Source organism: Ogataea haglerorum (assembly GCF_019207285.1).
Source record: "Ogataea haglerorum isolate 81-453-3 chromosome Unknown 81-453-3_NODE_3_length_672639_cov_96.912891, whole genome shotgun sequence".
NCBI lineage: Eukaryota > Fungi > Ascomycota > Pichiomycetes > Pichiales > Pichiaceae > Ogataea > Ogataea haglerorum.
Genome location: NW_025065153.1, coordinates 1 through 15,260, shown reverse-complemented (window position 1 = coordinate 15,260; position 15,260 = coordinate 1). Strand labels below are relative to the sequence as shown.

General features: G+C 48.6%; 10 protein-coding genes across 10 annotated transcripts; 4 read left to right on the top strand and 6 right to left on the bottom strand.

Moving 5' to 3' along the window:
* Nucleotide 1: 1 nt before the first annotated feature.
* On the bottom strand, nucleotides 2–1,741 carry KL911_001139 (uncharacterized protein; the record flags this gene model as incomplete). The annotated part of the gene is made up of 1 exon (XM_043196064.1): nucleotides 2–1,741. One exon carries the CDS (start codon nucleotides 1,739–1,741, stop codon nucleotides 2–4), a length of 1,740 nt encoding a protein of 579 aa, XP_043055712.1.
* Nucleotides 1,742–1,944: 203 nt separating this feature from the next.
* On the bottom strand, nucleotides 1,945–2,772 carry KL911_001138 (uncharacterized protein; the record flags this gene model as incomplete). Its single annotated transcript, XM_043196063.1, has 1 exon — nucleotides 1,945–2,772. One exon carries the CDS (start codon nucleotides 2,770–2,772, stop codon nucleotides 1,945–1,947), a length of 828 nt encoding a protein of 275 aa, XP_043055711.1.
* Nucleotides 2,773–3,208: 436 nt separating this feature from the next.
* KL911_001137 (uncharacterized protein) lies at nucleotides 3,209–5,695 on the bottom strand (the record flags this gene model as incomplete). Its single annotated transcript, XM_043196062.1, has 1 exon — nucleotides 3,209–5,695. One exon carries the CDS (start codon nucleotides 5,693–5,695, stop codon nucleotides 3,209–3,211), a length of 2,487 nt encoding a protein of 828 aa, XP_043055710.1.
* Nucleotides 5,696–5,772: 77 nt separating this feature from the next.
* On the bottom strand, nucleotides 5,773–6,372 carry KL911_001136 (uncharacterized protein; the record flags this gene model as incomplete). Its single annotated transcript, XM_043196061.1, has 1 exon — nucleotides 5,773–6,372. One exon carries the CDS (start codon nucleotides 6,370–6,372, stop codon nucleotides 5,773–5,775), a length of 600 nt encoding a protein of 199 aa, XP_043055709.1.
* Nucleotides 6,373–6,435: 63 nt separating this feature from the next.
* Nucleotides 6,436–8,130, bottom strand: KL911_001135 (uncharacterized protein; the record flags this gene model as incomplete). Its single annotated transcript, XM_043196060.1, has 1 exon — nucleotides 6,436–8,130. One exon carries the CDS (start codon nucleotides 8,128–8,130, stop codon nucleotides 6,436–6,438), a length of 1,695 nt encoding a protein of 564 aa, XP_043055708.1.
* Nucleotides 8,131–8,637: 507 nt separating this feature from the next.
* On the top strand, nucleotides 8,638–10,476 carry KL911_001134 (uncharacterized protein; the record flags this gene model as incomplete). Its single annotated transcript, XM_043196059.1, has 1 exon — nucleotides 8,638–10,476. One exon carries the CDS (start codon nucleotides 8,638–8,640, stop codon nucleotides 10,474–10,476), a length of 1,839 nt encoding a protein of 612 aa, XP_043055707.1.
* A 179-nt stretch (nucleotides 10,477–10,655) lies between these two features.
* Nucleotides 10,656–12,392, top strand: KL911_001133 (uncharacterized protein; the record flags this gene model as incomplete). Its single annotated transcript, XM_043196058.1, has 1 exon — nucleotides 10,656–12,392. One exon carries the CDS (start codon nucleotides 10,656–10,658, stop codon nucleotides 12,390–12,392), a length of 1,737 nt encoding a protein of 578 aa, XP_043055706.1.
* Nucleotides 12,393–12,418: 26 nt separating this feature from the next.
* On the bottom strand, nucleotides 12,419–13,333 carry KL911_001132 (uncharacterized protein; the record flags this gene model as incomplete). The annotated part of the gene is made up of 1 exon (XM_043196057.1): nucleotides 12,419–13,333. The coding sequence occupies one exon, from the start codon at nucleotides 13,331–13,333 to the stop codon at nucleotides 12,419–12,421; it is 915 nt and encodes a 304-aa protein (XP_043055705.1).
* Nucleotides 13,334–13,407: 74 nt separating this feature from the next.
* On the top strand, nucleotides 13,408–14,437 carry KL911_001131 (uncharacterized protein; the record flags this gene model as incomplete). Its single annotated transcript, XM_043196056.1, has 2 exons — nucleotides 13,408–14,305; nucleotides 14,409–14,437. The coding sequence occupies 2 exons, from the start codon at nucleotides 13,408–13,410 to the stop codon at nucleotides 14,435–14,437; spliced, it is 927 nt and encodes a 308-aa protein (XP_043055704.1).
* A 29-nt stretch (nucleotides 14,438–14,466) lies between these two features.
* Nucleotides 14,467–15,260, top strand: KL911_001130 (uncharacterized protein; the record flags this gene model as incomplete). The annotated part of the gene is made up of 1 exon (XM_043196055.1): nucleotides 14,467–15,260. A coding segment is annotated over one exon (794 nt), but the record flags the coding sequence as incomplete, so codon positions are not given.

Here is a 15,260-nt window from a genome sequence, read left to right as displayed (position 1 = left end):
TCTATTCATAGACATAGAACTCCTCCTCTGTCGATGTGTGCCTTCGTAAATACTCGAGATGAGGCAAGAATAAGCTCTCGCACTCGGCATTGCCTTTGGAATTTTTAATATACTGCAGGTCAAGTCCCGTCAACTTGTCCTGGATCTCCACAGAGGCGGCATCTATTGCTTCGTTGGGCGTCCATTGTGGACAAATCAGCTGCGTTATAAGCTCCCACATCCGCAAATCAAAACCATAAGCCGAATTTGGTAGTCGGCCAGGATACAGCTTGCGGTGTCTCAGCTCTCCGTTTTGCTCCCACGAAATCTCGTCCCTCAGCTTATCAGGGTACAATTTTGGATACGACAAGTGCATGAACATCAGCCTGGAATCGTTTTCGTTCTGGAAATCGTAGAAATTAGACAGGTACGGCGGTGTTTTCTCCTCTGCGACTGTGGTTGGATCCCATTGTCCTAAAGCCTTTGCATGGAAGCCATAGGTGTCGTGATACCCTAAGAACTTCATGTTCTGCTTGACCTGATAAACCGGCTTTCGCAGCGCGTATGCTGCGGCGATGAAAGTGTCTTTGTCCCCCTGTCCTGCTCCTCCTTGGGTCAGAAGTGGGTAGTAGTGCGAGGGCCCAAACATGTTGTAGTATAGTGACAGGAATAGAGTGTCGACTTGCTTCTCCTTGTTCACCAGCAACATGCCAGACTCGCTGGCCGGGTTGGGCAAGGTCCCAGGCAAGTCGTGATAATTCCACTCGTCTGGAGACTCTCTATCCATAAACTGGCCGCGCACAGGATGATCACCGACCTCTATGTCAGCTATTCTGTAAAAATAGGGATGTGTGGTTCTGGACCAGCAGTCGGGCCATAAAACCAGACCGTATTCCTCAAACACAGACCAGTCGAACAAAATATCCGGATTGTGTATTACAACGTTGTCTGCATCCAGCAGAAGAACTCTTTTGAAGCCGGAAGCAAAAATTGCCAAACTTTTGTACTGATACCCGTCAATTCGTAGCTTTTCCCTGTACCTCTGCAGGGGGAGCTCTTCAAAACCAAGTACGCATTTCGCATTGAGAGCAGGCAGCAGCCTGTCGCAGAAGTCTCGCTCATACTCCTGCTCCGACGCGATGAACACCTCCACCGGCAATTGGCAGCCTGCGGATCTAAGTTGGTTGATGTTCAACAACGCCAACCAGGAAAAGCGCCCTCCTCCGACCATCACAATTCCATCTCCAGAGATCTGCTTCTGCGGGTCGCCGAAAATGCTCATTGGTAGATCGCGTATTTTATCGACAAAGTGCTGATGTTGCGTTTCCAAATCTAGCAATGTTGTTTCCTTGATTTCCAAGAGCCCCATCAAATACTTCTCGCTAAAATGGAAGTCGGGGTCGCTCGAAAACTTCTGTTGCGCTTTCTCGCCGTGGATATACTTTGCTAGAGGAGGGGACTTGGGCTTCGTTTCGACCAGCAAATTGAACAAACTGTCCACGGGCGAGTTATTGTTTTCTTGCGTGAATTTAAAGCCACCACCGGTTCGCACGATGTCGCCAGAGTCGGCCTCAGGTATCGGTGATTGTGACTTGTCGCTCGTCGCTTCTATCGGCACCATTGACAAAGCTCCTGGCTCTCCCGTTTGCGATAATTGTTCCTCTGTGTTTCTGGGTGAAAAGACAAAGAGTTGCACTGTGAGCAACAGTATGACGGCGGCTCCAATCTTTACGAGCCGTTTCTTATTGACGAACAAAGACATGACTATATGTCGACATAGAATAAATTGCGGATCTAGCGTGATATAAAAATTATAGCTAATTTATCTTAGAAAGTTTAGCGCATTTAGGGTTCTCGCTTCAGGGTCGATCTTTACCCTTTTTGTAATTTAAGTTTATATTTTAATGCCTTGCTTGTGATAAGATGATAGAGCCGATTTTTTCTAGTAAGATACATAACATCAGATCAGTAATGAACCGTTCCTTGAGGCGGTGTTTGAGTATTATTTTCCTTGTCCCATTCAGAGCCGGAATCGGTCTGGTAATCTGAATCGGCTTTAGATCTGAGACCAAGGTCGACGGAAAACAAGAACATGATCACACCAAACCAGAAACACACAGCCCACTCAAACACTGCAGAAACTCCCCACAACCGAGAAGCGTCGCCACGGTTGTGTGCAATGCGCATGCAAGCAACATAGCCAACGGCGAGCGCAATTCCAACAATCAGCCACGCCACTTTCAGCCAGGCACTCCATTTGAACCATTTGAAATGAGTATAGTGCTTAGCGTAGATAAAGTATAAGCTGATGTTGCAAACTGCCCAAAAGAAATCAAGCACAATGAAGATACCCACGAAAGTCAGGTGGACGGTGTCATATTTGGTGTCTTTGAAGCAGGAGACGAAAAAAATGGAAAGCGAGGACAAAAAGGTCAGTATTATACAAGCAACATGTAGAGCTGTGGCTGTGCGACGAAAGCGTGGTAGCAAATAACGTTTCCTGCGAGATCTAAGGTATGTTTCCTCTATAACGGACCACACGAAAAAAACCCCCATGGTTGCTGTGCCGGCAATGAAAAGGCCTTGCAAATTGGTCGCTCCAATATTGGACAAATAGACAATGAGATGAGCCATGTAGATGTGCTTTTCTTCGTAGTTCGGTCGGCCCTGCGCCACCCAACACACGATCATGGCAATTAGCATTCCCCACCATGCTGCCACGGAGAGCAACGGCAAGACGAAGGCCCATCTGGGCCTCACATTTGGTGAATTGAAAGAACCAATCTTAATCATGGGAGAGGATATTCACGCAATTTGCTGAAAATATGTCGAGTTGGACTTGAGCAAACTAGCAAACCTCTATATAATTCAAAACGCAATTCTTCATTGTTTTTTTCAGCCCGCGATTACCAGCCCCGGGAATTGCACTAAAAAAATAGAGAACTTCTTGTTTTGACATATAGCCTGCATGTCACGTGAGTATATACCGAAATTTTTTCTGTATCTTGTCACCCGACCAAAAAATATGCACTACAATATATTATTTTTCGCAATCTATGAACTCTATTGAGAGGCTGGCTATGGTGCAGCGCCATTTCCAGATGAAGTACCCACTTCCAGAGTTTCCGTACTTATCGCAAACGGAAAGAGACGAGTATTTCCGTCAATGCCAGCAGCAGAACCTCAATCAGCCTCAAATGGCTGCTATTATGGCATCAGCGTGGAAAAATCAGTACAACGGACCGAACATCAACATGCATCCTTTGAAGTGATCCAGGACACTCTTGCAGATGTTCTGAATGCATGCTTGCTCAGCAAGATAGGGGTTGATCTCTGCTAGTTTGTCAACTTGTCTTTTCGACCCGCCGTTTTGCACTTGATCTAGCAGCGCGGTCTCCGAAAGTGGAATCGTTTTGAAGCAATTCAGAAACACAAGGTCTGCAAAAGTCAGCAGTGCTATAGTTTTAGAGTCGATAGATTGCTTTTGCTGAGCATTTAGATTCACAGACCTTTCTGTAGCTGACTCCATGCCGTCTTCAGGGAGATCCTGCTCTTCTGGCCGTTCTTTCTGGTCTATGTTGTTATCATGCTTTTGTTCTTCAGTTTCAAGACAGTCGATCAGGTCGTCCACGAGCGCCACTTTGGCTTCTGCAAAAGTGTCACTGAAATAAACATCGCTGAAATCCTCGCTTGGATTTTCAGCAACATTAGTGAGACTACAGCTCAATCTGTAAAGGAGGTTTTCCAATTCAAAGGAAGGCGCGTTCGGGACTGGAATGCCAGAATCATTGGATGTCCAGAGAGCAACCTCGGCATACTCCTCAGCAGGTCTGTTCTGTATCATCTGTTTCATCTCGTATTTGAACGGCGAGGCAATGTTCTCCACCAGGGGTTTGAATATTTTTCGTAGCAGCTCATCGACCATTCGGGACAAATCCAAAGTCTGGAAGTTCTGTGCAGAAACAGAGATGCGCTTGAACTGTTCGTAAATCGTGTTGATGTCGATGTTTTCCCTCAGCTGATATAAAACTCGAATGGTGTAGAAATGCTTAAGTGGTCTAGACTCTCCCGAATCAACTAGTTTTCCGAATTCCTTCAAGAAGTCGGTGATAAGTTTGTTGAGCTGATCTATCACAAAGCAGATACCTTCATCGACTAAGCCGTCGATATAGGTGGCCGTCTTTTTCCAATACTCATCATCCTCGCAATCGTCGATGGACAACACTTGTTTTGTCAAAAAAGATGACAATTTGGACAAACCTTGAAGCGAGTCCAGCACCATTACAAGAGTCAGCTTGAACTGTCCAAGCTGCGTCACAACGGCATCAATCGCGTACAAAGATGGATTTGAGATTTGGGAGAGATAGAGATCAATGTCGGTGAGATCGGTGTACTGGAACAGGTTCAATCCAGACGAAGTGCGAGTCGATTGCAAAACCTCAGTGCTATTATAAGTTTGCAAGATCAAACTCGAAATGCTCTGGAACTTCCCAACACTGTTCTCCAAATATTTAAAGAAGATCGACTTCCACGCAGAGAGTAGGTTATCCACGAGTCTCGAATCTTCGTACTTGATGGCCACCAATGAAGTAAATCGCTTGAATGAATGAAGCACTTTGCTGAGCGAGGAAGAAAGTACTTCGAGATCCTCCGACTGAAGAAAGTCAGTGCTAATTTGTCGGTTGAGATAAGCACCCACGTCGATTTTCCATTTTTCACCGATCCTGTCCACTTCCTTTTCCGAAACATTTTTCAGCTCATGCAACGAAAGAGGGAAGTCCACCTTGTAATTTGCGGGTATATCAAGCCAGCGCGAATATTTCCTGAATCCTGTGTTGGCGACCCAATTTGAGTTTGCTGAGCTGTGTACTTGGCGCATCAGGGATGTAGGAAGCTTCGAGCAGAACACCGTGAGGTAACTGAGCGTGTTGTAAATATAGTTCAGACAATTGTGTAACTCATGCTTCAGTTCAAATTGTTTCACTTTGTCATAGCGCACATTGAGATACCATTCAAGAGCCTCGAGGATCTGGCTTTGTGCGACGAAAATGTACGACACCAGCAACTGCAGAGCAAATTCGTAGTCACTATCACCGGTGCAGTTTGCCGTCTCTGTTCGCAATTCCTGCAAAAAGTCCTCCTTCATTTTGCCAAACTTCTGCACCACGAACGATGCCGCCTTCATCTCGTCCCCAAAAAACCTCTCAGTCAGATAAAACTGCTTGGCTAGTTGGACGAACTGCAGCGAAAGAGACTCGCGCGAATTTTCACCATCGTCATGCTCGTAAATACGCGTTTCTGCTTGCATCTCCTCGACCTCTTCTCGTAGAACTTGGAGACCAAAATCCAGGTGGTCGACAATATTCCGCAACAGTACTTGTCGATTTCGGAACTTGGTTTTTTCCAGATCATTGGCCCGGAGGGCAGAAGAGAACTTGTTAAAGTTTCGCAAACTCTTATCATCGTACTTCGCCCTTCTGTATGTCAAGTCAGATAAACGCGAGGTTTGCTGGTCTGCAAGATCGTTCATCCGGATAATGTCGTCTGCCACTTTCAAAAGATCTCTGTAATTGTCCCCCACCAGAGTTCGAAGTTCCAACTTCTTACTATGGACATCAGCGGCAAGTTGGCCTTTCAGCTGCTGGAGCTGCTGGATCGAAAACTCCTCGAACAGCTCTGTGGCTGACTTGTCCGCCAGCTTAGCAACAAGACTCATGCTATTTTTTTCAGATTTCGTGTTATTATTTGTACATATTATTATATTCACAAAGCACCCCGGACACCATCGATAGTCTAGCGTCGTCTTTCGGACATGGTGCGACGCTGGGAGGCAAACAGATCGCGCTCTAGGCGGGAGTCGGCCCGTCTCTCGTGTATGAAGTTGCACATTCCGCCTCTGTCGCACTCGTTAGTGTAGTAGAGCCGGCACGTGGCGTCGTCAAGATTGGTCACCGGTGAGAGCTCTGCAAAAACAGGCTTGCCGTTGTACCAGCGGTCGTTGCATTCCTTGTAGCACTTCATCGCGTCGGCTTCGTCCCTGAAGCGCACATAGACGTTTCCACTGAGATGCGGGTTCACGTTCTCGCAGATGACGACTTTATCCACGGGCCCGTACTTCAGCGCCAGTTCAACGAAAACGTCTTTGTATAGCGAGTCGATGCGTTGCTGGATCTGTGTTTCGTCGAGCGAGGACACGATTTCGGGCGCGACGGGTTCGGGATCGCCCTTTTTCAGCCCCTCCACGTGTTTGGGATTGTCGTACAGTTTGGGGAACAGAATCGTTTTCGAGTGTTTGGGATACACGTGTGTCCTCACACACTTGTCTCCATGTCGGCATGCACCGACTTTTTGGAAGAAAGTGCACAACTGCTTGTTGTGGACGGAACCAGACATAAACTGATCTAATTCAAATAAATTTAATATGTTAAAAAATTAAATCGATAACGTAGCGAATGTCTACACAATTTTTTCTCTGTCGTCGTCAGAGGAGTTTGTTCTGATATGGTGTTTCGAGACGTCGACCTCACCGTGGAGCTCCTCTGAGAGCTGTTCAAGTGTCTTTCTCTTGGTTTCAGGAATAAGAAGGGTGGTAAAAACACCAAGCAACATGAACAGAGCAAAAATCTCCATAACGTGGGGCAGCCAGCAATTCTTTTTCTTTCCATCTCTGGCACAGTTGTGGTCTTGCAGGGTACCGATACAGGTCTGCGCAATGATGGCGCCAACCTTACCTGAGGCAGCACTAATACCGTGTGCTGTAGATCTGTATCTGGTTGGGAAACATTCACCGGGAACAATAAAGGTTGTGGTGTTTGGACCGAAGTTTTGGAAGAATTGAGCGAGGATATAGAACGCCAGAAGTCCCTTGTCTCCAAGCTTGTGGTAGGCGAATCCGATAATACAGAAGATGGCGGTCAGGATGACGAAAGAACCAAATTGCAAGCTTTTTCTTCCAATGGTGTCGATGGTGGCAACGGAGAACCAGTAGCCTGGAATGGCACCAGCACAAATGAGAATCAGGTTACCGGCAGCTTGGTTGTAAAGCGAATGGTAGACGTTTTTGGACGATGCATAGCCAATGGTCTGCAAAATGGAGCCAGTGTTGAGACCTAGGCCGTAGTAAGCGATATCCAGCATGAACCACGAACCAGCAGTACCAATGAGGATTTTCATATGTTTCCATTTGGAGAAGTGGGTGAAGAAGTCTCTGGCAGTTGCCTTTGGTGGTCCCAATTCCTCTTTTTCGCCCAAGGACTGCTCGGTGTCTCTAAGAACCTCGATATCTCCCTTGTCTGCGTCTCCGTGCTTACCAGACGTGAACTTGGCAATGTCGGCAGTGGCCTTTTCGAGTTCTTTGGACACGTCGAACGTGAATCTTGGGGACTCTGGAATCGTCAATCTGAAATACAGCGCAAGCATGCCGGGCACACAGCCGAACCCAATGAGAATTCTCCACATTTGGTCGCAGGCCTTGATACAGTTTCCAGTGCACATGGAAGCCTTCTCGGCCACAATTAGGTCGTCCTTGTAGCCAGCAACACAGATGAGAGCCACGAGACCGGCAAGCAGCTGGCCCCAACCCTGGTTGGCGAAGACGGCACCCATGATGGCTCCTCTCCATTTAGTTGTCGAGAACTCGGAAGTGATGATGGAACTGAGCGGATAGTCGCCACCGATGCCGATACCTTGGACGATTCTGTAGAAGGTGAAAATAGCTGGGAAAGAAATGGCTTTGGACTCGCCAAGGGTACACTGCAAAACGGTGGCAAAGATCATGATGATCAGCTCTGTACCGTAAATCTTCTTTCTCCCCACCAGGTCTGCAAGCATTCCGAAACCGAACTGTCCAATAACGGTACCCACAGAGGTGGAAACCTTCAGAAGAGTGGTGGTGGAAGAAGGCATGGAGCCACCCCAATAAACATATGTCAGCATGGAGATTCCCAGATTAATGGCGAAAATATCGTACGCATCGGTGAGGAAACCAACACCAGCAACCATGATCGCTCTGACGTGGTACCATCCGAAGCTGGCATTATCGATCTTCTCCAGAGCCAGTCTTCTTCTTTCAAGAGGATCGGTGATATGGGTGAAGTCGTTGATGTAGTTGTGGAACGCAGCGTTACCACCAGCAGTTCTGTATTCGGCCATAAGAAAGATGCAGATGGACTTGAGGAGGACAGAGTGCTAATATTTATACCACAGAGTTGCAGCTATAATTTATGCGGCTTGGTGACAGATTGGTCGAACGAAAATTCTAATTAACCACGATGCCCAGAATATTGGCAATATTTTGCCGGCTCGAGTACGGAAAAAGATGCGAAAAAACGGCGATTGCAACGTTACGCCGTTTTGATTGGTCTGCAAACCAAGAAAATGCCCAGAAGTAGGAGGATAGTAGTTTCGCTCTCTAACGCCGAACACACGTGCTACCAATAAGTTGTACTAAATTAGCAGGTCCTCGTGTGCGTGCAAAAAAAATTAAAAAAAAACGAGGCACGTGGGGCCCCTACCGTTCCAAAGAAGAGAAACGTGGGGCGGGACGTGCTACTTTTTTTTTTGTTTCGTCGACACCTCTCGACGGCCGACAGAACTCTAATGTCAACAAACATCTCTGCACAGGTTAGTTTATGTTTCCACCTTTGCACCTATATAATTATGTCCTTTCAAAACGTCCGCAAAGCGTCACAAGAGAAGGCCCAAGGGTTGCTTCTGCCTTCGCTGCAGTCCCCGCAGCCTTCCGTAAGCGTGTCAAGCTCGGTTTCGATTGCCGGCTCTGCCCACACCGCGGACAAGACCACCCTGATAGATTTTCTAGGGCAATTTGACAAAGATAGGTCCGAACACCACGATAAGGCCTCCAGCGCCAGCGAGCACGAGGGGGTTGAGGAGAGTGAGCCAGAGGAGCAGAACGAAAAAGAAGAGGCCAAAATTGAAGAGCCTGCAATTGCTGCCCAGCAAATTGAGCCCGAGCCCGAACAGTCAAAACAGGAGGCAGGAGCGGCCGCTGAGAAAGCTTCTGATAGCGATACCAGGCCCAAAGATCAGGAACCAATGGATGACGAGACATCAGCGTCGTTAGAGCACATTGCATCTACCAGCTATGGCGAGGGACAGGAATTAAACGACACCTCAGATTCGGAGGAGGAGGAGTTAAAGGCATCTCAGCAAAAGGAAATACCAAAGTCGAAGAAACTAGACGACAAGAAGCTTCCTACGGATTACCCGAACCCTCCCACGTCGAACAGGAAAAGCGTTGTGTTTGATTTTCAGAAGTTTCTGACAATGTTCAAAAACAAGCAATGTGAGCCTATTCACAAGTATCTTCGCTCTTTTTTGACCCAATTTTCTCAGAGGACATGGACAGTGGACGAGCAGATCAAGCTGATTAAGGACTTTGAAGCGTTCTTATACGACAAGCTACTGCAATACTACCCTTTCAACACCATCCAAGACGAGCTGGAGCTGGAAAATTGCAAAGAGGGACTTGAAAAACTGGTGCTGACGCGATTGTATTCGCAGGTGTTTGCACCGGCGACACCGAAACCGAAACAATCTCCTCAGCAGCGCGAGGACCTTATGAAAGACCGCAAGTACCACACTTCCTTGAAGCTCTATGACTGGATCAGTCCCAGACATCTCGACATCCCAGTTTCGTTGGGTCTGGAGTCCAACTTTGTCAAGCTTGCGTCTGGCGAAATCAATAAAATCAACAATTACAAGTCGCCGAGAGACAAAATCATCTGTATTTTGAACTGCTGCAAGATCATTTTCGGGCTGATCAGACAGCAGCAGAAAATGCACCAGATCGAGGAGAACGCCGACTCTTTTGTGCCGTTGCTGATCTATGTGCTTTTGCAGGCCAAACCGAAATATCTGTATTCCAACTTGCAGTACATCGAACGGTTTAGATTGGAGGAGTTTCTGGTTGGCGAGACGTCATACTACGTGAGCACGCTGGAAATCGCGTGCAACTTCATCATTGATCTTGACCGGGATAAATTGACAATTGAGGACGAGGAGTTCGATGAGCAGTTATTACTAGCCAAGCAGAGGCTCGAAAAACAGAAGGAAGAAAAAAAGCAGAAAAACGAGCAGAAGGGTGCCAACGACATTCTTTCGCCGATACCGAAGAAACTGACCGAGCTGATAGGGTCCAACTCGAACGAGTCGCCGTCGCAGGTGTTCACGAAGTCGGCCGAGATCATGAAGCAGTCGATCTCGTCGTCGTTCAACAATCTCTTCCAGACCTCGCCGTCTCCTTCGGAAACACCCGGCAAACAGGAACTCATCGACATTAAAAAGCTTTCCTTGGAAGAGCACGAGTATCAGGAGACAATGCGCAAGCAGCGAGAGGAGACGACCGATGCATTGGTCTCGATGTTTCCAAATTTGGACCGCGAACTAATTACCGATGTCGTTGCTTCCAAGGCCCGCACAGAAGGTGGAGGTAACATAGGCGACTGCGTGGACGCTTTGTTGGAACTGAGCCATTAACAATGGCGCGTGAACATTTCACGATCGCGCGTTCGTGTTGCAGGAGCTATTTTTTTCAGTTTCTCCTGTGAAAAAAACGCGAAGTGCGGCTCGGCGTGCGGCTCAGATCAGAGAAGAATGACATGAAAACTAGCGAGTCTGAGTCAACATAGTATCCATCTTATCCTTTAGGCGTGGCAATGAACTCTCCAACGGACGCTGGCCAGGTGCTGGGTGAGATCAAATTGACGGAGTCGCACTACGTCAGCGAACTGGGGTCGCTGATGATACTCGTGAACGCGTTCGATGTTCGGTTCAACAACTACTTTGACGACATGGTAGACGACGCCATCGAGGAGCAGATAAGCTATCGTCAGAAAATGAACGCGAGACTGGCCAAGGTGGTCCGGAAACTCATCGTGATGCATCGCGAACTAGCACAAATACTCCAGACAGACGAGCTGGCCGTGCTGGCTGCACAGTTTGCAACCTGGTGCACGGACGCTATCAAGTTGTACAAGCAGTACATCAGTCTGTACCGTTTGCAGGAAAACCAAACAGTTTCTGAGGTTGAACTGCGTCGCCAGCCGCTTCTTAGACTGGCGTATTTGCACCAGACGATTAGGGCCGTCAAGAGCATTCTGAGTCTGCAGATGGACCGTTTGCAAGGCGGAGCGGTTTTTTCCGACCTGGAAGTCGCTACACACAGACTAGAGCAAACAATGGAGGAGGCGCACAGGATGGAGTATCTCCAGCGGAAAAAGCTGGACAAGCACGTCAATTTTTCCAGTGTGCGCTCGATGACCGACTTCTCAATGATATGTTCTAGTTTCAGTATGAATAGTGTGGTGGAGACGTACCGAACTGAGATGTACTACACGAACGAAAAGCTGGACACTTCGCTCATTTTCAAGACTCTCGAGCTCATGTTTCTCAGGAACCAGACTATTGCCCTGGTCTCTCTCGAGAAAGGAGAACGGACGCTTGTTTTTCCACCACTGCGTGCCAATGAGCTACAGTACGATAGGCAAGTGGAGGACGAGATTTATGTATTTAAACACACGCTGGACACTGGTATTTGTGTGTATCTGAAGCTGGACAGCCCCATGCACTCAAGACTGGCCAGGTTCTGGAATAGGCCCGCCAAGCTGGGCAAGACACGGTCGGTGGGTATGGGAATTCAATTGCAGGACAGCATGTCATCGGAAGTGTCGGAAGGTCAGGAAAATCACCGTGTTTCTGAGGTTAAGGCTTATAGAATCCAACAGCCACAGGTGGCAAAGATCCAGCCAGCCAGAGAGGCCACGAGACTGCCATTGCAGCCCGTGTCGTCGTCGAAACTCAACTCGTTCGATCCACAACGGTTTGCGCAGAATTATCAGCACGGTATTGATGGCAGCTATTTGAAGAAGAAACGGCAGACTGTGTTTGGTATGCTTTCCACCATCATCAGGAAAAAAGTGACTGTTGCCGAGTCTACGGATTCCATTGCCGACGAAATCTACCGCAAGAGTAAACACATGTTCCTGCAACGCGTGGAATGGTGCAGATGGGCAGATAACCAATGGTCGCAGTCGCTAAACGTCGATCTCTTGCTGCTCCAGTCTGACTCGGAAAACTACTTGATGGGAACGAACATCGAGTCCGAACTACGCACTGAGTTCCTCATCAAGCTCAATGACAGCACTATTGTGAGACGGGCCTCGGAAATGGACATCCACATCACCAGCTGCGATTTGCAGAGCGCCGTAACGCTGTTCTGGATTAAAACGGCAGGGGTCAACGAGGCCAACGAGTTGTTCCAGAGCGTTCTGACTAGGTCCACATCTCTGTCGAACTCCAACTCTTACAGCTCGAACCTGAGTACCACAACATACAATTCGTCCATCAAAACGTTCGTTACCTCGACGTCTATCGCATCAACTACTAAAAAGTGAAACATCTAATATATATATACAGTCTGTTAATGCTCGTAGACGATCAATGAGGCACTGGTGAGGTTTCTCTGGACGTCGACCTTGTCCACGTCGTGGGTATCCTCGACCTCTCCCCAGCGTTCTGTCTGGTAAATTGTCTCCAAGGTGGCAGCACGGGCGATATCGTCGACGGTCAGACCGATTGTGTCCTCTTTATTGTTGAGTCTCAGGATGGCCACGCCGCTAAGGAAGGACTTGGCGGTCAGAGTGGCCCTCTCAAGCGACACCAGCGACCAGAAGTCCAGCGTGTCCAGCCACTTGCGGACTGCTTTCACAGTGGTCTCTGGCTGTCTGTTGCCAACGAGTCCGTGGACGTCCGAGTCCATGTAGGTTAGCTTGATCTGCACGCCATTTTCCGCGTACGGCTGGAAAAATTCCTCCATCGACTTGATGATTGGCCGGTACGTCTCTTCCTGAGCCTCTCTGAGCTTTCCGTCGCAGTCTTTGGCTGGAGAAAACACAAGGAGAGTGTCGGTGTCAAGATACTTGAGCAGAAGCGTTTTCAGGTTCTCCTTATCGCCAACCTTGGTCAACAGCTCCGCGTCTTGTTTGACGTGCGATTGTTCCAGATCAATACATCTCGAGACGAGAGACGTAAGTGGCACCAAATACGGTTTGATCTGCAAACTAGGCAGATGTTTCCACTCGTGGGCCAGCAAGTAGGCCAGAGTGTGCTTAGTTTTGGGAACCGTCAACTGAAAACCGAGCGGCGTCTTGATCGACTTGCCGTCGAGCAGGATATGGTACCCGTCGTCTTTCTCTGCCAAGTCCACCTTTTCCCAGAACTTCGTCAGCGCCTGCTCCAATTTTCTGGTTTCCGATGCAGTACTGGAAGATTGCGCACCCACCGTCGCATAGGCCCTGAAAAGAGGGGCTTTTATATTCCTAAGGACAAAAGCCATCAAGTAAATTTTTTGGAATAATTATCTCGTTTAATTTTCTTGTTAAACCACATAAAGGTCAATCGACCCAAAAAATGAGCTCTGGGTTCCCCGTTGACGTACCTGTCACAGATCTAGACGTGGACGATGAGACGTTCAGGATTGACGACTACGACGATGACAATGTTTCGCTCGATTTGCGCAACCTGAGACCTAGCTCTGAGTCGTTCCTTGGGAAGGTCAAGACAAACTTCTTCAAGGTGTTCAGACAGCGCCAGAAGGGCTTTGAGTATCTCGACACGATCGAGATGTTTGACCGCAACAGGTCGGATTCGAGTTTTGCCGAGCTGGGCGAGTTTGAGCCCGTGAAAAGACACAGCTACAAGAAACTGTACTTCCATCTTCTTCTAGGCGGGTTTTTGGTGTTATTGCTGACCATATCGCTTGTCGTCACGCGCAACCGCTCGGGAGGGTCTGTCAGAACTACAGCAAAGCCTATTTTGTCCAACGGAACACACGAGTTCTACCCAACGACTATTCTTATCTCTCTGGACGGGTTCCACCCGCACTACGTCTCGCCTGCTCTGACGCCGTTCTTGCATAGCTTGATGATCGGAAAGGGGTATGCGCCGCCATACATGATCCCGTCGAATCCGACAGTCACATTTGCGAACCACTACACGCTGGTGACAGGCCTCAAACCTATTTATCACGGAATCGTCTCGAACCGCTTCTACGACGCCGCATCGCATGAAACTTTCATCAACACCAACGACTCGGTTGCGCTGCAGCCGCAATGGTGGGGCGGCGAGCCCGTGTGGTCCACGGCAGCCCGCCAGGGTGTCAGCAGCGCAGTCCATATGTGGCCCGGATCGGAGGTCGATTATGGCGCAGACTTGAACCCCATGGAAGTTGACCAGTTCAACAAGTCCGAAGTCCTGTCGAGAAAAACTGAGCGCATACTTGAATGGCTCGATAGGCCGCTGGTCTCGCGTCCCGAGCTGTTATTGTCGTACGTTCCAACCATCGATACGCTAGGCCACGAGTACGGAGTTTCTGGTCCCGAGCTCGCCCAAGGACTTACGTACGTGGACAGGTTTTTGGAATCTGTCTACGTGGGGCTAGAGAAACGTAACCTGACGCATCTGGTCAACATGATCATTGTTTCTGACCACGGCATGGCGCCTACTTCGGACGAGCGTCTTATTTATCTGGACGATTTGGTGGAGCTTGATAAAATTGAGCATCTCGACGGCTGGCCGCTGTATGGGCTTCGGCCATTTGCCAAGTTCAATGTGGATGAAGTGTTTAGCGAGATCATGGAGAAATACCGCGCCGATCCGCAGAACAGCCACTATACCGTCCACAAAAAGGAGGATATCGAAACCCAGTTGGTCGGAGGAACAAGTCAGTACGACTCGCGGATTGCGCCGATCTGGATCTTCCCAAAGATTGGCTACGCAATAACCACGCACAAATTCATGGAGAAGAACAAGCACTACGCTCCAAAAGGCGTTCACGGCTACAACAACACCGAAGTGCTGATGAGGTCATTGTTTGTTGCAACGGGCCCCTATTTTGAGCACAAAATGGGCTCGTCGTACAAGCTGTTGCCGTTCGAGAACACCGAGGTGTACAACATTGTGTGCGAATCGCTGAACTTGTCGCCTGCTCCAAACAACGGCAGTCTGCCCTCAGTGCTGTCCACGGGCCGCGCTCTGCCCGACATGTGGAGAGACAGCAGGAAATATCCGGACACGGACTTTGACGTGGAGTGGGTCTACGAAACAGCGACCGTGGACCTTCTCTGGGGCGAGAGCCGCGCTGAGCCCGATCTGAAGGAGGAAGAGGGGGAGGAGGAGCAGGAGGAAGAGAAGGAGAAGGAGAAGGAGAAGGAGAAGGAGAAGGAGAAGGAGAAGGAGAAGGAGAAGGAGAAGGAGAAGGAGAA